Source organism: Hippopotamus amphibius, chromosome 8 (genome assembly GCF_030028045.1).
Source record: "Hippopotamus amphibius kiboko isolate mHipAmp2 chromosome 8, mHipAmp2.hap2, whole genome shotgun sequence".
Classification (NCBI taxonomy): Eukaryota; Metazoa; Chordata; class Mammalia; order Artiodactyla; family Hippopotamidae; genus Hippopotamus; species Hippopotamus amphibius.
Window position 1 is genome coordinate 2,564,580 of NC_080193.1, and position 26,314 is coordinate 2,590,893.

General features: G+C 53.6%; 1 protein-coding gene and 1 gene segment (V, D, J or C); both read right to left on the reverse strand.

Moving 5' to 3' along the window:
• The window catches only part of LOC130858419 (immunoglobulin lambda-1 light chain-like), a 301,160-nt gene that overhangs the window by 36,361 nt on the left and 238,485 nt on the right, over positions 1-26,314 (reverse strand). The window lies entirely within an intron of this gene.
• On the reverse strand, positions 4,370-5,580 carry LOC130858421 (immunoglobulin lambda variable 2-23-like). The segment is given in 3 exon segments: positions 4,370-4,404; positions 5,116-5,418; positions 5,535-5,580. Coding segments are annotated over 3 exon segments (384 nt in total).

A 26,314-nucleotide genomic window follows, 5' to 3' on the forward strand; every position in this document is an offset into this window, starting at 1 on the left:
CTTTCCACTCACATATTCATCAAAAGACTTAGGTGAACATTAATAAAGTGTCAAAAGTAATCAATAAACAAAGCAACTAAAATCCCATTGGAGTGTGGGAAATGACACAAAGTGACGTTATTCCAGGAACAAACAGATGTCACATGGGAAATGGTCACCATCAGTCATTAGGGGAATGTCAATTATACCCTGAGCAGATGCCACGACACACCTGTCAGAAGCCAGCAGATGGGCTAAAGGAGAAAACTGTGGCAACACCCACAGCGGCTGGGCAGCAGAGAGACAGGTCCCTCCTGTGCTGCTGCTGGGAATATAAAGTGGTGCAGCCACCCTGGGAAGCAGCTCTGCAGCTACTATAAAACCAAACATGCGATTACTGTACAATCCAGGAGCAGGACCCTTGGGGAATTTATTTCAGAAAAATGAAGACCTACCTTCCCGTAAACACCTACACACACGTGTTCCCAGCTGCTGTCTTAGTCTGCTCAGGCACCATGGCACAATACCACCTGCATGTTGGTTAAACATCACAATTTATTTCCACGTTTCTTGTCGCCAGAAGGCCATGGTCAAGGTGCTGCAATATTGCTTTTGGTGGGAGCTCTCTCCCTGGCTCGCTGAAGGCACCTTCTGGCTCTGTCCTTACAGAGCTTTGACTTGGAGGCTCACTCAGGCTTGGGGGTGTGTTTCTGCTCTCCTCTTAGAAGGTCACTCATCCTATCTCCTCCGTAGGGAGCAACCTGGGAGTGGACAGCCTCCTGCACCCTGTTCATCAGTCACTTTGACAGAGAGGATGGCAGCGGTCTCACCCAGACTCTCACCCTGTTCTAACCTGGACCAAAGAGATGAGCTCTAGTGGGCGTCCATCTCTCTCTGTCCCAGAGTCTGTAGGAGCAGCCCCCTCCCTGGTGGGTCCCATCTGAGCACAGTAGGGAATTGTCTCATTGGCCTCCTTTGTCCATCCCTGTCCTCACTGCCTGCTGTGTGTCCCTGTCCCTCCGTGTGTCCATCACAGGCTCCTGCTGACTCCAGTTCTGAGCAGCATAAGCTCTGGGGGGCGTGGATGTGGTGAAACCCACATGGGGGTGGGTTTACTTCCTGCTGTCCGCCTGGCTCCCTTTGCTACAGTGTAAGGGGTGCAGGACCCTCCCCACTAAGGGACCTGCAGGAGGCCTTGTTTGGGACAAAGTGACTGCAAACCCTTGGAGAGAACAACCCTTTTCTGGAGTAGGGGATGGGGACAGCCCCGTGTCCCTGTGAATCCAGACACTTTGGGACAGAGGTCCCTGCAGGAAAGAGCCCTGATATCCTGTCTTGTCCTGTCCCCGGCCCTCCTCTGCATCCCTCCTCGAGAGACCATGTACCTCCTGCCCTCCTGCCGTGTGGTGTCCTCCAGGCCACGGGCAGCCCCTGGACTCTCCCTCTCAGCCCTCAGGCACTGGGGGCCCGGTGGACCTTCAGGATCCAGCCCAGAAATCCCACCTGGTCCCAGGCAGGATCAGGGTTACTGCCCCCATGTTACTCAGTGGCACCGTGTGGGAGTGAAAGATGCTTATTTATCAGATGTCAGACAAACTATGGGGGAACCTCATGTCCACACACCTCCCTCCCAAATGCATTTGAGTGCATCACCCCCAGACTGTGACTCTGGGGTGGGGGGACCGTATTCTCCAGCTCAGCATCCCCCTCCCCCACCCCTGCTGCCAGGGAGGGAAGGGCTTCCGGGAGCTCTGCCCCGAGGCTGCCCAGCTGGACCAGCCTCTCCAGGCCCTGTCTTATCCTCTCCCCTTGCAGCTTGAGGAGGGAGGAGCAGTGAATGCAAATCTACTCCCCTTCCCCATCCTGTGTCTCAGCTCCTGTGTGAGCCTTCAGCCCAGGGGCCTCACACTTGGTGATTCCCTGGGGTCCGAAGAAGGGCCACGTGTGGGTTTCAGAGGAAGAGTTCCTCTCCCCAAGGGAAGTGTCTTCAACGAAGCGATGGTCATGCCCTTTGCACTTGAGCCCTGCCCAGGGGACGTGGACCTAGGAGGGTCCCCAACCAGGACCCACAGTGCCCCCTGGTGCCCCAGGATGGACTTGTTCCTACATGTGTAGCTACTTCTACAGAATGATGACTTTTGAGCCCCCAGTAGATGCCAGAATCTAGGTGAGTTTCCTGCACCACCTCACCTGGCATCGTCATAACCCCACAGCGCCCTCTGCTGAAGGCACAACCTCTCCCCCGTCTAATGAGGAGGAGGCATCATTGTGAGGACAAGTGATTTTCCCAGAGTACCCAAGGCAGAGGTGTGTGGGCCAAGATTCCACCCAGGCAACTGACCTCAGAGCCTTATCTTTCAGCCCCTTTCCCGTCCTGCCCCCTCACTAGCCCAATAGATCCTCCCTCTCCCACCCCAGGCCTCCTGAGCCCCTCCTGTCACAGCCCTCTCTTCTGTATTCACATGCTCCATATCCTATGTCAATAAAATATTCCTTATGGTCCACCTTTCCATCTAGAACTATGCATAGAATACAAGTTTATGACTGGGCAATGGGTTTATGGTAATGATCCGGAACGAAGTAGGTGAGGTAGCAATATTTATTAACAAATTCACAGGTTGTTGTCATTCATTTCACAGGCTCTAATAAAAAGGTCCTTGATGGCTGAAGATTCTTCTGTAAAACTGTCATAGTATTTACCATCTTGTCTCTGGGAAGTAAGTCATGTGGATACATGTATAAGATCGCCTCATTCTGGGCGGTCTCATATCCCTGGTCTGGGTGGAAAGTGCATCAGCAGTTCCTCTCCAGCACAGACTCTGGGGTTGGGACCCTCCATCGCCTCCTGGTGGTGGCGAGTGTATACTGCAGGCACAGTTACCCCAAGGAAACCTCCTCCATCTCACCTGCTGCATAATATGGGGGCCACAAAGCAATGTACCTGCTGATCATGTGGTGTGGGTGGTCCCAGTAGAGATGTGCTGTAGGTCTGAACTACCCAGTGGGTTTCAAGAGGTAGGATCATGTAGTGTAGAATGTATGAATATTTTTATATTTAATTCATATTGCAATGATATTCTTAACTGAGTTAAGTGAAAATACTATGGAAACTCATTGCATGTGTTTCTCCTAATTTTTAACACTTGTCTATTGGACAATTTTAAATTGCACATGTGGTTCATATACTGTGTCTGCATATCAAATCCACTAGCTGATTCTTGACCTCCAGCCCACCCCAGCCCCCACTAAGTTCCAGGTGCCCAGGTAAAAGGCCAGATCCCCTCTCAGTCCAGAGCTGCGTCCCAGCCTCCTGTCTAGAATACAGTTTGGGCTTCACATTGGATCAGAGAATAAAGGGCAAGAGAAGCTGTTGACTTGAGTTTGTTGCTTTGTGTTCTGAGATTTCATTTCACGGAGAGGCAGGGAATCAAAATGTCATCTATCATATGCAACAGCTTGTTGGTTGTTGAAACCTATCTTTCCAAATACACCCAGATATTGGGTCAAATTTTCCCAGTCTTCTCATCAAACAGAAGGGAACCAAAGAGCCTCTTGCTGCAGTGTGTATCACCACCGTGCTCTTGAAAATTCATCCATGACCTGCTTCCTGACTGAGCATGTGGAGCCTGGCGTGAGGATGGGCGTGGGGAGGGGTCCGTGTGGGGACCCAGGTGACTCTGCTCAGACTCTCATACACACAGACTCACAGCTGCCTACAAGTAGCCACATTGCAGTGTCCACACTGATCGCTCAGGGTTGCTGGATTCAGGGGAACATTTGACACCACAGCTCCATGTAACAGGTAGGATGTGACCTCTGAACCGTTTGAGAGCCCTATTCAGGTCATCCTCATGGAAAAGAAAAAAGCCTTTCTTACAAAATGTAGGATGGGTTATAGACGCAGCTGTCTATTGCATAGAAAACAGAGAGGGTTAACAGGATAAGAGGACAGATGGAAAGGAGGCACTGCTGTTTCCATCATAACGGGGGAGGGCAGAAATTGTAAGAGGCTATTTCAGGAGAGTGAAAACACTCTGATTCCTGTTCTGCACATGTAGGGGCAGCTGTAATCCCAATGAAAGGAGAACATGGAAATGAGTCTGGAAAATATTTTCTCCATGCTACCTGAACTTTGACCATATGGATAGAAAGTCAATGGTTCAGGTCATTTGTAAAAAGCTGTGATACAGACAAATGATGATTCCGATTGAGACAACCACAGGCTTGGAAAATATGGAGTCTAGTTGGCTGGATTTAACAAACCAGATTGAACAGGAAGATGATTTGGACAAGAACAGTGGGCACAGGGCCGGCATGGAAGGAGCCATACCTCAGGGTCTCCTGAAGGGAGAGGACCTGAATGAGAACAGCCGCACCCATCATTCCAACGTCATGAGAGCCAGGAGCCAGAACCACAAAAGAAAGCTGCTCTGCAGTCCTGCACGCCTGGGCACACAGCTAGCAAAGCTTCCTCTCCACTTGTTCCTGTGGGGATGCTGTGCAACCCCAACCAATGCACTTTGGTTTTCATCTAAACTCTTGGATTCACATAATTTAAATTTATTGCTGTTTGCATTTGAAAACTGTCTTTCAGTTTCAGGAAATAATTACCATTGAACTCAGGACACTAGTGCCTGTTTCTCAATTAATTCCCCCAGGGGTTAGACCTGCTGGGATACCACCTAGAATCTTCCATGGCTCCTCATGGAAACATGTGACTTTGACCTGACTGAGGAATGCAGGACCCGCCCTCCACCCACCCTCCATTCTGGTGCCACTTTGCAAAGACCCTGATGTATCGGGGAGACCGTTGCCTGCACGGCTGTGCCTGGACAGGTTTCACCAATGCCAGAAGATGGACAACTCTGATGCCCAAGTCTGTCCTGATCCCTTCCTGGCTCAGCCCAGTCAGATGCAGGTCAAACAGGAGGGACAGCATACATGAAAACGACAGGTTCATCGTCCTTTGTCCTCATCCCTCTGCAGGGTCCTCACATCTCCTCTCAGCTGCCGATGCTTCAACCAAGATGCAGACCAGCAACCAGCGGAGTCACAGCCACAGGGAGCCTGAGAGCTCAGGGCAGGTTTTGGTCTCACTTCCCCATGAACTTGGACCACTGTGGGCATAACCACTACTACTACTACCACTAGCTATGCCACAGGAATAAACAGCCTCGTCCTCAGCCTGGAGCCCAGAGATGGTCAGGGTGGCCGTGTTCCCAGACTTGGAGCCAGAGAAGCGATCCGGGATCCCTGAGGGCCGTTTACTGTCCTGATAAATCAGGAGTTTGGGGTCCGAGCCCGGGTGCTGTTGGTACCAGCTGACATAGTTATAACTTCCGATGTCACCGCTGGTGCTAGCACAGGAGATGGTGACCGTCGCTCCTGGATTCCCGGACACGGAGGCAGGCTGAGTCAGGGTAGACTGGGCCCAGGACCCTGCAAAGAGGACAAACACACGCTGGTCAGTTCTGGGCTGGGACCCAGGTTACCCTGAGGACACAAGAACAAAGATCCGACAGATGTCCCCCGGATCCTGTCCCTGGAGGCCTCACCTGTGTCCTGAGTGAGGAGGGTGACAAGGAGCAGAGCCCAGGCCATGGTGGAGACGCCCCAGACGCTGCCTTCTGAGCCCCCAGCCCTGGGCCTGCTCCCCACACCTCTCTTATCCCCTCCCCCCCACAGGAGGGCGGGGCCTGCATGCAAATCAGCTTCCTGCACCTGCCCCTCCTCACCCCCTCTGTTCACCCCTTATGGCCTGCTTTGGTCTAGATACTTCTGAAGTCCTGACAGCAGAGCTTCCTGGACAATTTCCTCCTTCACATGTTGTGTGAGGACAGACCGAGTCCATGACAGGATGTGGGAGAGGAATGCAGCCCTGGGATCTCCTGTGTGTCCTGGTGTGGGCGTGATCGTGGTTCCTGGGGGAGAAATCCAAAATGTTTGCTGGGTGCTGTTGGGGCAAAGGAGAGGACCCGGGCCCAGGAGGCTGAAAGATCCAATTGCCCACTTTCCTGGAGTCAAAGGCAGAGCGGGGGACCGGTATCCCCTCAACTCCTTCATTTGTAAAACAATTTTCTTGCAGTGACTTCCCTGTTGTCCAGTGGTGAAGAGTCGGCACTTGCACTGCAGGGGCTCAGGGTCCATCCCTGGTCGGGAAAGAAGGATCCTGCATCCTGTGGGGCGGGGCCAGAAGAGAAAGAACAAAAAGAGAAAACAAATAAAAAAATTTTATTGAGTATAATTGATTTACAATGTTGCATTAATGTCGCTGTACAGCAAAGTGACTCAACTGTACATACATAACCATCCTTTTTCATGTTCTTTTCCATTGTGGTTCATCACAGGACATGGAATACAGTTCCCTGTGCTGCCCCGTAGGACCGTGTTGTCCATCCGCCCTCTATATAGTACTTTGCACCTGTTCGTCCCAAACTCCCAATCCATCCCTCCCCCACCCACAGCTCCTTCTCATCCCCCTCCGCTGGGAGGCTCCTCTCATTCCCCTCCAGCCTCTGTCTCTGTGGTGCTCTTGAGACGGAGGCCCGAGCCTGGGCCCTCGGCCGTTTCTTAGCACTTTGAAGATGACTTGTTGGGGCACAAATGCTTTGGGACGTCAGAGGGGCTCCGCTGGAAGCCACTCTTGACATGTCCTGCAGGACAGGAGAAGCCACAGGTGGCTTCTCCCCATCCTGGCCCTCGCTGCCCCCTGGGGGCTGCACAGGGTGCCCACCAGGCCCCAGGGTGGGGTTCTCCGCTCCCTCCTCTGCCCTGGCCCGGGGCACTAGACTTTCTGCATCCTGATGGAGAGTAGATCTCAGCGGGTCAGAGCTGTTTGACACATGAGATGACACGTGTATACAGGAGCATGCCCTGTGTTTAGCTGGCTGGCAGGGAGAGAAGGACCAGCTGACGTGCCCCAGCTGATGAGCTCCTGGACCTTCAGAGTCTCTGCCGAGATGGGACTGGGTCTCTGGGTCCCTTCGTGCAGGGGACACTCTGCCGCGCCCTCTGCTGCACGCCCATGGCCAAGGTCTGTATCTTGGGAAAAGGACATGCCCACCAGGGAAAGCCCTGCTGTGTGCTGGGTGGATGGTGGGACCCCCAGCTGCCACCTCGTCCCATCCCCGACCCCACTTCTTTGTTCTGAAGCACCTGCACCTGGAATCTACAAGCAGGTCCTTGACCCACAGCCACAGTCCAGGCCTCTGGTCTGGCCCGGGACACTTGATTCTCTTCTTCCCTGAACTTCAGGGCTCATCTGAGATGGTGAAAACCCTTTGACACATTGTCGTTATGTAGGACACGGACCATTACAGAGCCCAGGACACGGGGCCGACTTGGGCTGTGCCTGTGTCCACTGTGGGAGTCCGTGTCCTTGGCTAATAACCATGACCACCGCTCTCTGGTTCTGGGTGGAAGGTGAGGACAGGGGCCCGCGGGGTGGGGGGCACTGAGCGATTCCCTCTCGGCTCCTCCTGGCACCACAGGGGAGCTGGGGGTGTGCATCCCCTCCCCCACCTGTCCCTCAGCAGGATGGTCCCCTGTCCCCTGTCCCCTGCCTCTGCAGGGCTCTGAGGAGGATTCCAGGGAACTTTATTGGCCTCCAGGTAAAGGGCTTAAGGAAAACAGGTTGGGGACACTACACCCCACACTCTCGCTTAGGGGCTCAGGGGGCAGGAGCTGGGGGCTTCCCATAGGTCAGGAATCCAGACCAGAGCCTCCCACACGCAGCCTCTCTCTGCCCCCTGCTGGCTGCCCATGGTTATGACCACGCTGCAGGGAGTTATCTGATGGGGCTGAGCCCCAGCTCTGACCCCCCACATCTTCCTCCTCCTCCTCTTCCTCCCAGCTCTGGACCAGCCACCCCGTCCCTCCTCATTCCCTCCATGCCTGTGTCCTGTATCCTGCGGCCCCATGGGGCCGAAGTCTGTCCTTCCTCCCCAGGTGTCTCAGACCCACCCCTGCAGGCTCTGTAATCTTGTTTCAGGATGACCTTGTCTCAGGGTCAATGATCTTGAGGAGATCTCAGCTCAGGACAGAGGAACCTCACATGGTAAATAAATACACTCCAATAGGTACACGGATGAGAAGTATGGGCCCATGATATGAAGGTGAATTCTCAAAACAGTTTGAAAAAAGAAAAATGCGTGAAGGAATTAGAGCTCCATCAAGATGGAGGGAGACCTAATGGAAAATGATAGGAGATGCCAGGGTTGAGGGCTGGGAGGAGGGGCTGGGGCAGGGGTGGGCTCAGGGCCCAGCTGCAGGGACCTCTCCTCAGGCAGGGCTGCCTGCCACGTGGTGCACGTGAGGGGTCTGCTCTGTTTCCTGTGCTCAGCGCGAGGTCCTCACCCCAGAGCTGGCACCTCCCTGAGGTCAGGCTCCTCTGTCCACAGAGTCCCTGGACCCAGTGTGTTTTCCAGACAGAATCAGGGCTGATGGGTGTTTCCCAAGTGTATCACTTTCTCAGCATCTGAAATGTCTAGGCCTGATTACGAGGACAGTGGACAATAGGTTTAATTGTCCTTTGCATCCCAGGGTTTACGCTCCTGCTTCTGGGCACAGGGCCCTGGGGTGATGCAGAAGGAGCTCCTGGTCCCCACAGGGCAGATTTCTGCTTCCTTGCTGGGTACAGTGATGGGGGACCCAGAAGTCATGGTGCTGGATGTGTGTGTCTGTGTCTTGTCTGTGTCTGCGTTTCTTCACAGGGACAGAAAAACAGCCCAGGATAGAGTGTAACCTGGACCTGATGGTGAGGTCCGGTGTTTCCCTCAGATTCAGGGCCTGAGCTCGGATACAGGAATACACAGAGGATTGTGCAGAGAGGAACTCCCCCACAGCCTGAGACGAACGTCCTGAGAAAGATCTGCTTGCAACACTGGCCCCTGGTTTGTGTTGGGAATTAGGTTTCAGGCAGGTCCAGGCTAATGTCCAATAAGAATGACCCAGCAGAGAGGAGTCTGGCGCGGATGGGTGCATGTATATGTACGGCTGAATCACATTCCTGTTCCCCTCAAACTATCACACCTGTTAATAGGCTACACTCCAATAGAAAATTTAAAATTAAAAAAAAATGTGACGCCCTGAGCCTACACATTTCTAAAAACTTATGGTTTTAAAATAAAGCTGAACCCCTGACCCACCCCGCCCCCCGCCCCGCAACTCTGGAATTTCGGTAGATGGCAGACAGGGGATGACTACAGGGCCAGCCTCTGGGAAGAAACCTGAGCGCCTGATGAGCCCCCGTGGGGTACGAGTTCCCCCCCCCGATGTCACCATGTGACGCTGGGGATGAAGCCTGTCCCTCGGGAAGATTCTGGTTTCCTCGAGCTTCTCCTCATCCACCACTGCCCTTTGCTGATTTTCCTTGGTCTCCTTTCACTAGTGAAATCACAGTCTCTGGACTGCCTACTGAGTTCGGAGAGTCTTCTCAGTGGGTAAAAGATGGGGATTTGGGGGGAATATTATCATGGACTTAGACTTCTCTAACTGGAACCAGAGGTTTTTTGACCCAGTGTGAATTTCACAGGCTTCTTCTACCTTTTTCACGTCTCGAAACACCATGATTCACAAGGCAATGACACAGTGCTGCACACGTCACAGTCTTCTGATTGCTGCTGTGACTTTGCTGGCCACGAAGGTAACCTTGCCCTTGGCAGGGGAGGGTCACAGCTTGGCCGTGGGCACCCGGAATCCAAGTCCTCCCATTGCATTTAGGATTTCCAGCTGCAGTTCCCACTACAAGGTCTGGCCTAGAGAAGACTGAGCACAGAGACATTCAAGCAAGCTCCAGTTTCCTGCCTCTTGATTCCCTTTGTCTCTAGGCAGGTGCGGCCTCTCTAGTTCACTCACTAGGGCCCATCTTTGGACTGTGCTTCTGCCAACCAACCAACCAGCCAACCTGCTGGGGTTCCTTCTTCCTCCCCGAGCTGCAGGGAACGTGAAACCCAGAGTCTCCGCAGAGTGAGCTCAGGTCAGGGAATCCCGCTGTTCCAGCCGTGGGTTCCTCCCACCACGACCCCCACCCTCCGGATCCCTTCCCGCACGTGTTCTTGGATTTCTGTCTGTGTGAATTAGGAGAACCCAGTGGTTCCTGGAGTGCAGTGACCCTCTGTGGCTCACACTCCACACCTCGTCCTAGGAAGCTTCTGGGACCCAAGTCTAACAGTTGGTCTAGAAGCAAAGAGGGGTGATGGGTGGGGGCTCCTGAGGGAATCAGCACAGCCTCACGGGGCAGCGTCCTCGGGAGCCATGACCTTTTCCTCGGGCCACACAGCCCACTCAGATGCAGGTCAAAGACGAGGGACAAAAACCATGGACTCCACACCTTCTTCTAGGCCCTCATCCCTCTGCAGGGTCCTCACATCTCCTCTCAGCTGCCGATGCTTCAACTAAGATGCAGACCAGCCACCAGCAGAGTCACAGCCACGGGGAGCCGGGGAGCCTGGGAGCTCAGGGCAGGTTTTGGTCTCACTTCCCCATGAACTTGGACCATTGTGAGCACTACTACTACTACTACCACTAGCTGTGCCACAGTAATAAACAGCCTCGTCCGCAGCCTGGAGCCCAGAGATGGTCAGGGTGGCCGTGTTCCCAGACTTGGAGCCAGAGAAGCGATCAGGGATCCCTGAGGGCCGCTTATTGACGTAATAAATAAGAGTTTTGGGGGCCGAGCCCGGGTGCTGTTGGAACCAGCTGACATAGTTATTATTCCCGATGTCACTGCTGGTGCCAGTGCAGGAGATGGTGACCGTCGCTCCTGGATTCCCGGACACGGAGGCAGGCTGAGTCAGGGTAGACTGGGCCCAGGACCCTGCAAAGAGGACAAACACACGCTGGTCAGTTCCGGGCTGGGTTCCAGGGCACCCGGAGGGCAAAGACACAAAGGATCAGGCAGATGTCCCCGGGGTCCCTTCCCTGGAGGCCTCACCTGTGCCCTGAGTGAGGAGGGTGACAAGGAGCAGAGCCCAGGCCATGGTGGAGACGCCCCAGACGCTGCCTTCTGAGCCCCCAGCCCTGGGCCTGCTCCCCACACCTCTCTTATCCCCTCCCCCCCACAGGAGGGCGGGGCCTGCATGCAAATCAGCTTCCTGCACCTGCCCCTCCTCACCCCCTCTGTTCACCCCTTATGGCCTGCTTTGGTCTAGATACTTCTGCAGCCCTGACAGCAGAGCTTCCTGGACAATTTCCTCCTTCACATGTTGTGTGAGGACAGACCGAGTCCATGACAGGATGTGGGAGAGGAATGCAGCCCCGGGATCTCCTGTGTGTCCTGGTGTGGGCCTCATCGTGTTTCCTGGGGAGGAATCCAGAATGTCCCCTGTGTGCTGTTGAGGGAAAGGAGAGGACCCGGGCCCAGGAGACTGAAAGATCTAATTGCCCACTTTGCTGGAGTCAAAGGCAGAGCTGGGGACCAGTATCCCCTCAATTCCTTCATTTGTAAAACAATTTTCTTGCAGTGACTTCCCTGGTGTCCAGTGGTGAAGAGTCGGCACTTGCACTGCAGGGGCTCAGGGTCCACATCTGGTCGGGAAAGAAGGATCCTGCATGCTGCGGGGCGGTGCGAGAACATAAAGCAGAAGAGGAAAAGAAGAAAAAGAGAAAAGAAGTCAAAAATTTTATTGAGTACAGCTAGTTTTCAATGCTGTGTTAATGTCTGCTGTACAGCAACGTGACTCAACTGTATGTACATATCCATCCTTTTTCATACTGTTTTCCATTGTGGTTCATCACAGGACATGGTATACAGTTCCCTGTGCTGCCCCGTAGGACCTTGTTGTCCATCCGCACTGTATATAGGAGTTTGCATCTGTTCGTCCCAAACTCCCAATCCATCCCTCCCCCACCCCCAGCTCCTTTTCATCCCCCTCCGCTGGTTTGTCCTCACTTTCCCCTCCAGCCTCTGTCTCTGTGGTGCTCTTGAGACGGAGGCCCGAGCCTGGGCCCTCGGCCGTTTCTTAGCACTTTGAAGATGACTTGTTGGGGCACAAACGCTTTGGGACGTCAGAGGGGCTCCGCTGCAAGCCGCTCTTGACACGTCCTGCAGGACAGGAGAAGCCACAGGTGCCTTCCCCCCATCCTGGCCCTCGCTGCCCCCTGGTGGCTGCAGAGGGTGCCCACCAGGCCCCAGGGTGGGAATCTCCTCCCCCTCCTGTGCCCTGGCCCTGGACACTTGACTTTCTGCATCCTGGAGGGCGAGTAGATCTCAGGGGGTCAGACCTGTGAGACACATCAGATGACAGATGTATACAGGAGCAGGCCCTGTGTTTAGCTGGTTGGCAGGGAGAGAAGGACCAGCTGACGTCCCTCAGATGGTGAGCTCCTGGACCTTCAGTGTCTCTGCTGGGATGGGACTGGGTCTCTGGGATCCTCTGTGCACGGGGCACCAGATATGGAGCCTGCGCCCCTGCAGTGCCCTCTGCAGCACCCCCATCTCCAAGGTCGGTATCATTGGAAAAGGACATGCCCAGCAGGGGAAACACCTGCTGTGTGCTGGGTGGCTGGTGGGACCCCCAGCTGTAGCCTGGGCCCATCCCTGACCCCACCTGTTTGTTCTGAAACATCTGCACATCGAATCCAAGAGCAAGTCCTTGACCCCCAGCCTGCACCGCAGTCCTCTGACCTGGCCCTGGACACGAGAGTCTCTGCATGTTGGAGAGCAGGGCTCATCTGAGAGGACGAAAACTCTGGGACTTGCTGTGCTTATGCTGGACACTGACCGTTACAGGGCCCGAGACATAGGGCTGTCCTGGGCTGTGCCTGTGTGCACTGTGGGAGTCCGTGTCCTTGGCTAATAACCGTGACGACCCCTCTCTGGTTCTGTGGGTGGAAGGTGAGGACAGGGGCCTAAGGGGCTGGGGGCACTGAGAGATTCCCTGCTGGCTCCTCCCGGCACCACAGGGGAGCTGGGGGTGTGCATCCCCTCCCCCACCTGTCCCTCAGCAGGATGGTCCCCTGACCCTTGTCCCCTGCCTCTGCAGGGCTCTGAGGAGGAGCCCTGGGACCTTTATTGGCCTCCAGGTAAAGGGCTCATGAAGCAGAACAGACTGGGGACACTGCACCCCACACTCTCGCTTAGGGGCTCAGGAGGCAGTAACTGGGGGTTTCCCATAGGTCAGGGATCCAGACCAGAGCCTCCCACACCCAGGCCCTCGCTGCCCCCTGGTGGCCTCCCATGGTTATGACCACGCTGCAGGGAGTTATCTGATGCAGCTGACCCCAAGCTCTGACACCCCAAAATTCTCCCTCCTCCTCCTACTCTTCCCAGCTGAGGTCTAGCCCCTCTGTCCCTCCTCCTCCCCTCCATGCTCCTGCCACTTCATCCACCAACTACTTTCAAATGGACTGTGTCACCTGCCACACCTGGAAGGTCATCTATCCCTCCCCCGGGAGGTCCTCGTTTGTCCAGCACAGGCTTGTCCCAGGGTTGGTGCTCCAGGGGCAGGTCTGGACGCACAGGCGAGGAAACGGTGGAATCAAAACCCACCCAGCAGACGCCTGGATGAGGAACATGGGACGTGGGACCAACACACCACCTTCTCAACGTGATGACAGGAAACACCTTGCACAGAGGAGGAGGGACAGTCCTGCAGGACCGAGGATGACTTAAAGGAGGGCAGGAGTCCCCGGGGGAGGGTCTGGGGAAGGTGGTGGGCTCAGGATCCGCTAAGGATGCAGCACCCAGCACATCCTTCCCTGGAGGTCTCCCCTGTGCCCTGAAATCGTGGTGGGGGGCAGAGCCCAGGCCCCCATGGAGATGCCCCAGAACCCTCCTCCTAGGTCCACCACCTGGGACAAGGCTCTCTCACCCCCGCCCCAAGATCTGAGATGAATGGGGGCCTCCGCCCACCTCTGCTCCTGAACCCCAGGCCTGGGCCTCTGGGCTGAGCTCTCCTGTGTGGGCGTGGCCTCCTGCTCAGGTGAGGAGCCAGTGTGAGGTCCCAGTGGTTCCCGTGGAAGTTCTCCGAGGGTTGAGCCTGCACCTCCCACTCAGGACACCCTTGCAGCGACCCCACCTTCCCTCTCCCCACACACCTGGAGAAGCCCCCCACCTCCCGCCGTCTACAAATGCAGACCCTGAGCTGGTGCTGCCCACCCCCGGGAAGGTTCCAACCCTCCCCTGCCTTTCCTGATGCCCACAAGGACTCTGAGACCAACCCAATTTCTCTCTAGACCTTCCTCTGCTCACACCTTCTGACAGCTGGTTGCAGGGCCTCTTGGGGTGGGTGAGGCTCTATCCTGCTGGGGCGGCAGCAGGGCCTCTTTCCCAGGAAGCCTCAGGGTGGGGCGCTGAGCAGCCCCTCCTGGGGTCCTGGCCCCGCTTCCCCTCCCGTTTCTGTCCCTGGTTTCCTCTGAATTGGGGCAGCTGGAGGGACCCCTCCCTCCACACCTCAGTGTCCTCCACCAAGAGCATCTCAGCCCCAGGCCTCCCAGACCGGCCAGAAGCCACAGGGACAGAAGGGTCCTGGGTCGGGTGTCTCCTCCCTGCTCAGGACACAAAGCACGTCCCTCCCTGTGGGCCGATTGCGGGGGCTTGACCAGTGGCTGGGGTCTGGCTGCTTCAAGGGCATCTTTCCCCATGGACTGACCCCAACTCTGCCCTCGGTCACCCCATGTGTCCTTTCTTCCTGCTGCAATAGGAACCTCAGAGGACCCGATGTCAGTGGTCTGTCTCCTCTGTCTTTTCTCCAGGAAGTCCTTCACACTTTCTTTCCATTCTTCCTGAAGGCACCACGGACCCAACTCGTGATTTTTTAAAATGAGCCTAAATTGGCTATCACGGCCATTATAAAAAATAATCTGGGAGTTCCCTGCCGTCCAGGGGTTAGGATCTGTTCTTACTGGCCGGGGGGTGGGTTCAACCCCTGGTTAGGGAACTAAGATCCAGCAAGCTTTGTGGTGCAGCCAAAATAAATAAAATAATGTAAAATAAAATAAAACCTGGGGGGCTTCCCAGCTGGCGCAGTGGTTAAGAATCCGCCTGCCAGTGCACAGGACCCGGGTTCGATCCCTGCTCCAGGAAGATCCCACATGCTGCAGGGCAACTAAGCCCATGCGCCAGAATTATTGAGCCCATGTGCTGCACCTAATGAAGTCCACGAGCCTAGAGCCCATTCTCTACAACAAGAGAAGCCACGCACTGAGGAGCCCATCACCACAATGAAGAGTAGCCCCCACTCACTGCAACCAAAGAAAGCCCACGTACAGCAAAAAAGACAGAACACAGCCAATTAAAGAAGTAAATAAATTAATTAATTAAATTTTTTTTTTCAAAAATAAAAAATAAAACCTGGGGCTGCTTAGGACCTTTCTAGAAAAGGATGTGTAAGAGCAGAATGCATTTGGGGCACCCCATCCCCAGTCATCGCTCTTAGGAAGGGCTCAAGATGAAGCGGTTTTGGGGACGTTGCACAGGACGGGGCACGTGTGTTGTGTGTGGATACTTATGGACATGTTTACATATAAACATAGAAGTACATACACACATGCAGGAAGAGAGAGTGACAGTTAAAGAGAAAACATAAAGTAAATATGGCAGGAGATGAAAAATTGTCCAGTCTGGGGAAAGGTTATGAAGGAGTGCTTTGTGTTCCCTCTAAATTTGCATCTACGTGTGTAATTATTCCAAATAAAAAACAATAACCGAAAACAAATGAAGGCCTGAGGTTAGCACAGAAGGGGCTGAGCGAGCTGAAAGGAGGTTTTGGTCTCACTTTCCCATGAACTTAGACCACTGTGCCTAGTGTAACTACTTCTATATGAACCACAGTAATACTCAGCCTCGCCCTCAGCCAGGAGCCCAGAGATGGTCAGGGAGGCCGTGTTCCCAGACTTGGAGCCGGAGGAGCGATCAGGGATCCCTGAGAACCATTTACTGACATCATAAGTGAGGAGTTTGCGGGCCGAGCCCCGGTGCTTCTGGTACCAGCTGACATAGTTATAACCGACGTCATTGCTGGTGCCAGCACAGGAGATGGTGACCATCTGTCCCAGATTCCCAGACTTGGAGGGAGGCTGAGTCATGGCAGAATGGGCCCAGGACCCTGGAAAGAGGACAAACACACGCTGGTCAGTTAATGGTGGCGTCCAGGGCACCCTGAGGACAAAATCACAAAGGATCAGGCAGATGTCCCCGGGGTCCCTTCCCTGGAGGCCTCACCTGTGCCCTGAGTGAGGAGGGTGACAAGGAGCAGAGCCCAGGCCATGGTGGAGACGCCCCAGACGCTGCCTTCTGAGCCCCCAGCCCTGGGCCTGCTCCCCAGACCTCTCTTATCCCCTCCCCCCGACAGGAGGGTGGGCCCTCTCTTCTGTATTCACGTGCTCCTATGTCAATAAAATGTTCCTTATGGTCCACCTTTCCGTCTAGATCTATGCAAAAAATATAAGTTTGTGACTGGGCAATGGGTTTATGGAAATGATCCGGAATGAAAGGGATGAGGTATCAATATTTGTTAACAAATTCCCAGGTTACTGTCATATATTTCATAGACTGTAATAAAAAGGTCCTTGATGGCTGAAGATTCTTCTGTAAAACTGTTCTTGTATTTACCATCTTGTCTTCGGGAAGTGAGTCATATGGATATATGTATAAGATCCCCTCATGGTGAGCGGCCTCCATATCCCTGGTCTGGGTGGAAAGTGCATCATCAGTTCCTCTCCAGCAGACTCTGGGGTTGGGACCCTCCATTGCCTCCTGGTGGTGGTGAGTATATACTGCAGGCACAGTTACCCCAAGGAAACCTCCTCCATCTCACCTGCTCTGTCTCATATGGGGGCCACAAGGCAATGTGCCTGCTGATCATGCAGTGTGGGTGGTCCCAGTAGAGATGTGCTGTAGGTCTGAACTACCCAGTGGATTTCAAAACATGGGACTCTGTAGTGTAGAATGTATCACTATTTTTATATGTAATTCATACTGAAATGATATTTTTAACTGAGTTAAGCAAAATCTGTTATGGAAATTAACTGCATCTGTATCTCCTAATTTGTACAAAGTGTCTATTGGACAAGTTTAAACTGCATTTTGGTTCATATAGTGTGTCTATTGACAGAGCAGCACTGCAAAATCATCATCTCAGTCACTTGTTTGTGAAATAGGACAGAGAACTTGCTGGCACACTCAGGAAAGGCCATATCTTAGCTTTGGAAGCACCATGAGAAGCCACAGGAAGGTGGTGAAGACCAAGGACTCGGGTAGAGGGACCTCATTTGCTGCCGGGTCTGCCTGGTTCCAGGTGTGACATGAAAGAAGTTGCTCAGCCCATCTAGCCTCAGTTTCCCCATCTGTACCATGGGATACACTGGGGGTGCTTGTTCCTTGCTTATTCCTGATGAAACAAGTTAAGAAGTAGGAAGAACTGTGATGTGTGGGCCCATATGAAGCACATATGAGTATGGACTCCTCTTCCATCTATGAGAATCCTTCATCCTTATGCTCACACTTCATGTAAAGCAGAGACAGTGCAAGAGAGGAGGGAGGAATGTGATGCAAGCAAAACGCCTTGGGTTTGAGACACTTGACATTGACCACGCTTTCTGGAAACATGAAAATACACAAACATGTTGTAGGACCTCCCACAATTACCAGTTGAAATCCTAACCGCTAGTGCCCAAGGGTGAGACCTTATTTGGAAATAGGGTTAATTCAGATGTAATTCGTTAAGGTGAGTTCACATTGGAGTGAGAGGCCCTCAGACCCATTCCGTGCACCCACTTGGTCTCAGGAGCTCTGGTCCAGGTCACTGTGGACACCCTTCTTTCTCTCCCCCATCCCCAACTACCCCACCCCTCCGCTGGGAGGGTCCTCACATTCCCCTCCAGCCTCTGTCTCTGTGGTGCTCTTGAGACAGAGGCCCGAGCCTGGGCCCTGGACCATTTCTTAGCGCTTTGAGGATGGCTTGTTGGGGCACAAATGCTTTGGGACGTCAGAGGGGCTCCGCCGGAAGCCGCTCTTGACACGTCCTGCAGGACAGGAGAAACCACACATGCCTTCCCCCCATCCTGGCCCTTGCTGCCCCTGGTGGCTGCAGACGGTGCCCACCAGGCCCCAGGGAGGGACTCTCCTCCCCCTCCTCTGCCCTGGCCCTGGACAGGAAACTTTCTGCATCCTGGAGGGAGAGTAGATCTCACGGGGTCAGAGCTGTCTGACACATCAAATGGCACGTACATACAGGAGCAGACCCTGTGTTTAGCGGGTTGGCAGGGAGAGAAGGACCAGCTGACATCCCCCAGGTGATGAGCTGCTGGACCTTCAGAGTATCTGCTGGGATGGGACTGGGTCTCTGGCATTCTCCGTGCACAGGGCACTCTGCTGTGTCCTCTGCTGGACGCCCATCTCCAAGGTCTGTATCTTTGGGAAAAGGACATGCCCGCCAGGGGAACCCCCTGCTGTGTGCTGGGTGGATGGTGGGACCCCCAGCTGCAAGTTTTTCCTATCCCCACCCCCGCCTCTTTGTTCTGAAGCATCTGCATATCGAATCCGCAAGCTGATTCTTGACCTCCAGCCCCCACCCCAGATCCCACTGAGTTCCAAGTGCCCAGGTGAAGAGCCAGATCCCCTCTCAGTCCAGAGCTGCGGCCCGACCTGCTGTCTAGAAGAGTGTTTGGGCTTCACATTGGATCAGGGACAAAAGAGCATGAGAAGCTGTTGACTTGAGTCTGTTGGTTTGTGTTCTGAGCTTTTCATTTCACTGAGAGGCAGAGAATCAAAATGTCATCTATCATATGCAACAGCTTTTTGGTTGTTGAAACCTATCTCTCAAATACACCCAAATATTGGGTGAAATTTTCCCAGTCTTCTCATCAAACAGAAGGTTTTTATACACATATCCCCGTATTCCCTCCCTTCCTTGACTCCCCCCTCGATTCCCCCCCACCCTCCCCACCCCAGTCCTCTAAGGCATCTTCCATCCTCGAGTTGGACTCCCTTTGTGATTTGTAAAGGAAGAAGGTAAATTCAAACATTTTAAAATGAAAAGCATTTATTCTATAAAAGTCCTTTTTGTGCAGTTGAGAGATCCAGTGACGTGGAAGAAAATACTTTCCACTCACATATTCATCAAAAGACTTGTGAAAACATTAATAAACGGTCACAACTAATCAATAAACAAAGCAACTAAAATCCCATTGGAGTGTGGGAAATGACACGAAGAGAGGTGATTTCAGGAACGAACAGATGTCAGATGAGCACATGGGAAATGGTCACCACCAGTCATTAGGAGAATGTCAATTTCACCCTGAGCAGATGCCACGACACACCTGTCAGAAGCCAGCAGATGGGCTAAAGGAGAAAACAGTGGCAACACCCACAGTGGCTGGGCAGCAGAGAGACAGGTCCCTCCTGTGCTGCTGGTGGGAATATAAAGTGGTGCAGCCACCCTGGGAAGCAGCTCTGCAGCTACTATAAAACTAACCATGCGATTACTGTACAATCCAGGAATAGGAGCCTTGGGGAATTTATTTCAGAAAAATGAAGACCTACAATCCCATGAACACCTACACACACGTGTTCCCAGCTGCTGTCTTAGTCCGCTCAGGCACCATGACACAATACCACCTGCATGTTGGTTAAACATCACAATTTATTTCCACGTTTCTGGTTGCCAGAAGGCCATGGTCAAGGTGCTGCAATATTGCTTTTGGTGGGAGCTCTCTCCCTGGCTCGCTGAAGGCACCTTCTGGCTCTGTCCTTACAGAGCTTTGACTTGGAGGCTCACTCAGGCTTGGGGGTGTGTTTCTGTTCTCCTCTTAGAAGGTCACTCATCCTATCTCCTCCGTAGGGAGCAACCTGGGAGTGGACAGCCTCCTGCACCCTGTTCATCAGTCACTTTGACAGAGAGGATGGCAGCGGTCTCACCCAGACTCTCACCCTGTTCTAACCTGGACCAAAGAGATGAGCTCTAGTGGGCGTCCATCTCTCTCTGTCCCAGAGTCTGTAGGAGCAGCCCCCTCCCTGGTGGGTCCCATCTGAGCACAGTAGGGAATTGTCTCATTGGCCTCCTTTGTCCATCCCTGTCCTCACTGCCTGCTGTGTGTCCCTGTCCCTCCGTGTGTCCATCACAGGCTCCTGCTGACTCCAGTTCTGAGCAGCATAAGCTCTGGGGGGCATGGATGTGGTGAAACCCACATGGGGGTGGGTTTACTTCCTGCTGTCCGCCTGGCTCCCTTTGCTACAGTGTTAGGGGGGCAGGACCCTCCCCACTAAGGGACCTGCAGGAGGCCTTGTTTGGGACAAAGTGACTGCAAACCCTTGGAGAGAACAACCCTTTTCTGGAGTAGGGGATGGGGACAGCCCCGTGTCCCTGTGAATCCAGACACTTTGGGACAGAGGTCCCTGCAGGGAAGAGCCCTGATATCCTGTCTTGTCCTGTCCCCGGCCCTCCTCTGCAGCCCTCCTCGAGAGACCATGTACCTCCTGCCCTCCTGCCGTGTGGTGTCCTCCAGGCCACGGGCAGCCCCTGGACTCTCCCTCTCAGCCCTCAGGCACTGGGGGCCCGGTGGACCTTCAGGATCCAGCCCAGAAATCCCACCTGATCCCAGGCAGGATCAGGGTTACTGCCCCCATGTTACTCAGTGGCACCGGGTGGGAGTGAAAGATGCTTATTTATCAGATGTCAGACAAACTATGGGGGAACCTCATGTCCACACACCTCCCTCCCAAATGCATTTGAGTGCATCACCCCCAGACTGCGACCCTGGGGTGGGGGGACCATATTCTCCAGCTCAGCATCCCCCTCCCCCACCCCTGCTGCCAGGGAGGGATGGGCTTCCGGGAGCTCTGCCCCAAGGCTGCCCAGCTGGACTAGCCTCTCCAGGCCCTGTCTTATCCTCTCCCCTTGCAGCTCAAGAAGGGAGGAGCAGTGAATGCAAACCTACTCCCCTTCCCCATCCTGTGTCTCAGCTCCTGTCTGAGCCTTCAGCCCAGGGGCCTCACACTTGGTGATTCCCTGGGGTCCGAAGAAGGGCCACGTGTGGGTTTCAGAGGAAGAGTTCCTCTCCCCAAGGGAAGTGTCTTCAACGAAGCGATGGTCATGCCCTTTGCACTTGAGCCCTGCCCAGGGGACTTGGACCTAGGAGGGTCCCCAATCAGGACCCACAGTGCCCCCTGGTGCCCCAGGATGGACTTGTTCCTACATGTGTAGCTACTTCTACAGAATGATGACTTTTGAGCCCCCAGTAGATGCCAGAATCTAGGTGAGTTTCCTGCACCACCTCACCTGGCATTGTCATAACCCCACTGCGCCCTCTGCTGAAGGCACAACCTCTCCCCCGTCTAATGAGGAGGAGGCATCATTGCGAGGGCAAGTGATTTTCCCAGACTCCCCCAGGCAGAGGTGAGTGGGCCAAGATTCCATCCAGGCAACTGACCTCAGAGGCTTATCTTTCAGCCCCTTTCCCATCCTGCCCCCTCACTAGCCCAATAGATCCTCCCTCTCCCACCCCAGGCCTCCTGAGCCCCTCCTGTCACAGCCCTCTCTTCTGTATTCACATGCTCCATATCCTATTTCAGTAAAATGTTCCTTATGGTCCACTTTTCCATCTAGAACTATGCATAGAATATAAGTTTATGACTGGGCAATGGGTTTATGGAAATGATTCGGAATGAAAGAGGTGAGGTATCAATATTTACTAACAAATTCACAGATTGTTGTCATTCATTTCATGGACTGTAATAAAAAGGTCCTGGATGGCTGAAGATTCTTCTGTAAAACTGTCCTTGTATTTACCATCTTGTCTTTGGGAAGTAAGTCATGCGGATCCATGTATAAGATCCCCTCATTCTGGGCAGCCTCATATGCCTGAACTGGGTGGAAAGTGCATCAGCAGTTCCTCTCCAGCACAGACTCTGGGGTTGGGACCCTCCATCGCCTCCTGGTGGTGGCGAGTGTATACTGCAGGCACAGTTACCCCAAGGAAACCTCCTCCATCTCACCTGCTGCATAATATGGGGGCCACAAAGCAATGTGCCTGCTGATCATGCAGTGTGGGTGGTTCCAGTAGAGATGTGCTGTAGGTCTAAACTACCCAGTGGGCTTCAAGAGGTAGGATCATGTAGTGTAGAATGTATGAATATTTTTATATTTAATTCATATTGCAATGATATTCTTAACTGAGTTAAGTGAAAATACTATGGAAACTCATTGCATGTGTTTCTCCTAATTTTTAACACTTGTCTATTGGACAATTTTAAATTGCACATGTGGTTCATATACTGTGTCTGCATATCAAATCCACTAGCTGATTCTTGACCTCCAGCCCACCCCAGCCCCCACTAAGTTCCAGGTGCCCAGGTGAAAGGCCAGATCCCCTCTCAGTCCAGAGCTGCGTCCCAGCGTCCTGTCTAGAATACTGCTTGGGCTTCATATTGGATCAGAGAATAAAGGGCAAGAGAAGCTGTTGACTTGAGTTTGTTGCTTTGTGTTCTGAGATTTCATTTCACTGAGAGGCAGAGAATCAAAATGTCATCTATCATATGCAACAGCTTGTTGGTTGTTGAAACCTATCTTTCCAAATACACCCAAATATTGGGTCAAATTTTCCCAGTCTTCTCTTCAAACAGAAGGGAATCAAACAGCCTCTTGCTGCAGTGTGTATCACCACCGTGCTCTTGAAAATTCATCCATGACCTGCTTCCTGACTGAGCATGTGGAGCCTGGCGTGAGGATGGGCGTGGGGAGGGGTCCGTGTGGGGACCCAGGTGACTCTGCTCAGACTCTCATACACACAGACTCACAGCTGCCTACAAGTAGCCACATTGCAGTGTCCACACTGATCTCTCAGGGTTGCTGGATTCAGGGGAACATTTGACACCACAGCTCCATGTAACAGGTAGGGTGTGACCTCTGAACCGTTTGAGAGCCCTATTCAGGTCATCCTCATGGAAAAGAAAAAAGCCTTTCTTACAAAATGTAGGATGGGTTATAGACGCAGCTGTCTATTGCATAGAAAACAGAGAGGGTTAACAGGATAAGAGGACAGATGGAAAGGAGGCACTGCTGTTTCCATCATAACGGGGGAGGGCAGAAATTGTAAGAGGCTATTTCAGGAGAGTGAAAACACTCTGATTCCTGTTCTGCACACGTAGGGGCATCTGTAATCCCAATGAAAGAAGAACTTGGAAATGAGTCTGGAAAATATTTTCTCCATGCTACCTGAACTTTGACCATATGGATAGAAAGTCAATGGTTCAGGTCATGTGTAAAAAGCTGTGATACAGACAAATGATGATTCCGACTGAGACAACCGCAGGCTTGGAAAATATGGAGTCTAATTGGCTGGTTTTACCAAACCAGATTGAACCGGAAGATGATTTGGACAAGAACAGTGGGCACAGGACCGGCATGGAATGAGCCATACCCCAGGGTCTCCTGAAGGGAGAGGACCTGAATGAGAACCGTCACACCCATCATTCCAATGTCATGAGAGCCAGGAGCCAGAACCACAAAAGAAAGCTGCTCTGCAGTCCTGCACGCCTGGGCACACAGCTAGCAAAGCTTCCTCTCCACTTGTTCCTGTGGGGATGCTGTGCCCTAGCAACCCAACCAATGCACTTTGGTTTTCATCTAAACTCTTGGATTCACATAATTTAAATTTATTGCTGTTTGCATTTGAAAACTGTCTTTCAGTTTCAGGAAATAATTACCATTGAACTCAGGACACTAGTGCCTGTTTCTCAATTAATTCCCCCAGGGGTTAGACCTGCTGGGATACCACCTAGAATCTTCCATGGCTCCTCATGGAAACATGTGACCTTGACCTGACTGAGGAATGGAGGACCCGCCCTCCACCCACCCTCCATTCTGGTGCCACTTTGCAAAGACCCTGATGTATCGGGGAGACCGTTGCCTGCACGGCTGTGCCTGGACAGGTTTCACCAATGCCAGAAGATGGACAACTCTGATGCCCAAGTCTGTCTCGATCCCTTCCTGGCTCAGCCCAGTCAGATGCAGGTCAAACAGGAGGGACAGCATACATGAAAACGACAGGTTCATCGTCCTTTGTCCTCATCCCTCTGCAGGGTCCTCACATCTCCTCTCAGCTGCCGATGCTTCAACTAAGATGCAGACCAGCCACCAGCAGAGTCACAGCCACGGGGAGCCGGGGAGCCTGGGAGCTCAGGGCAGGTTTTGGTCTCACTTCCCCATGAACTTGGACCACTGTGGGCATAACCACTACTACTACTACCACTAGCTGTGCCACAGTAATAAACCGCCTCGTCCTCAGCCTGGAGCCCGGAGATGGTCAGGGTGGCCGTGTTCCCAGACTTGGAGCCAGAGAAGCGATCCGGGATCCCTGAGGGCCGCTTATTGACGTAATAAATAAGAGTTTTGGAGGCCGAGCCCGGGTGCTGTTGGAACCAGCTGACAGAGTTATTACTCCCGATGTCACTGCTGGTGCCAGCACAGGAGATGGTGACCGTCGCTCCTGGATTCCCGGACACGGAGGCAGGCTGAGTCAGAGTAGACTGGGCCCAGGACCCTGCAAAGAGGACAAACACACGCTGGTCAGTTCCGGGCTGGGACCCAGGGCACCCTGAGGACAAAAACACAAAGGATCAGGCAGATGTCCCCGGGGTCCCTTCCCTGGAGGCCTCACCTGTGCCCTGAGTGAGGAGGGTGACAAGGAGCAGAGCCCAGGCCATGGTGGAGACGCCCCAGACGCTGCCTTCTGAGCCCCCAGCCCTGGGCCTGCTCCCCACACCTCTCTTATCCCCTCCCCCCCACAGGAGGGCGGGGCCTGCATGCAAATCAGCTTCCTGCACCTGCCCCTCCTCACCCCCTCTGTTCACCCCTTATGGCCTGCTTTGGTCTAGATACTTCTGAAGTCCTGACAGCAGAGCTTCCTGGACAATTTCCTCCTTCACATGTTGAGTGAGGACAGACCGAGTCCATGACAGGATGTGGGAGAGGAATGCAGTCCCGGGATCTCCTGTGTGTCCTGGTGTGGGCCTCATCGTGGTTCCTGGGGGAGGAATCCAGAATGTCCCCTGTGTGCTGTTGGGGCAAAGGAGAGGACCCGGGCCCAGGAGGCTGAAAGATCCAATTGCCCACTTTGCTGGAGTCAAAGGCAGAGCTGGGGACCAGTATCCCCTGAACTCATTCTTTTGTAAAAGATTTTAATGAATTGACTTCCCTGATGTCCAGTGTTGAAGAGTCGGCACTTGCACTGCAGGGGCTCAGGGTCCATCCCTGATCGGGGAACTAGGATCCTGCGTGCTGTGCGGTGGTGCCAGAACAGAAAGCAGAGAAGAGAAAGAGCAAAAAGAGAAAACAAATACAAAACTTTTTTGAATATAGTTGCTCTACAATGTTGTGTTAATGTCTGCTGTACAACAACATGACTCAACTCTATGTACATACCCATTCTTTTTCATATTCTTTTCCATTGTGGTTCATCACAGGACATGGAATACAGTTCCTTGTGCTGCCCCGTAGGACCTTGTTGTCTATCTGCCCTCTACATAGGCGTTTGCATCTGTTCGTCCCAAACTCCCAATCCATCCCCCCCCCACCCCCAGCTCCTTTTCATCCCCCTCCGCTGGAGGGTTCTCACTTTCCCCTCCAGCCTCTGTCTCTGCGGTGCTCTTGAGACGGAGGCCCGAGCCTGGCCCCTTGGCCGTTTCTTAGCGCTTTGAGGATGACTTGTTGGGGCACAAATGCTTTGGGACGTCAGAGGGGCTCCCCTGGAAGCCACTCTTGACACGTCCTGCAGGACAGGAGAAGCCACAGGTGCCTTCCCCCCATCCCGGCCCTCGCTGCCCCCTGGTGGCTGCAGAGGGTGCCCACCAGGCCCCAGGGCGGGAATCTCCTCCCCCTCCTCTGCCCTGGCCCTGGACAGGAGACTTTCTGCATCCTGGAGGGAGAGTAGATCTCAGGGGGTCAGAGCTGTCTGACACATCAAATGGCACGTACATACAGGAACAGGCCCAGTGTTTAGCTGGTTGGCAGGGAGAGAAGGACCAGCTGACGTCCCTCAGGTAATGAGCTCCTGGACCTTCAGAGTCTCTGCTGGGATGGGACTGGGTCTCTGGGACCCTCTGTGCACAGGGCACTCTGCTGTGTCCTCTGCTGGACGCCCATCTCCAAGGTCTGTATCTTTGGGAAAAGGACATGCCCACCAGGGGAAACCCCTGCGGTGTGCTGGGTGGATGGTGGGACCCCCAGCTGCAGGTTTCTCCTATCCCCGCCCCCACCTCTTTGTTCTGAAGCATCTGCATATCGAATCCTCTAGCTGATTCTTGACCTCCAGCCCCCTCCCCAGATCCCACTGAGTTCCAAGTGCCCAGGTGAAGAGCCAGATCCCCTCTCAGTCCAGAGCTGCGGCCCAACCTGCT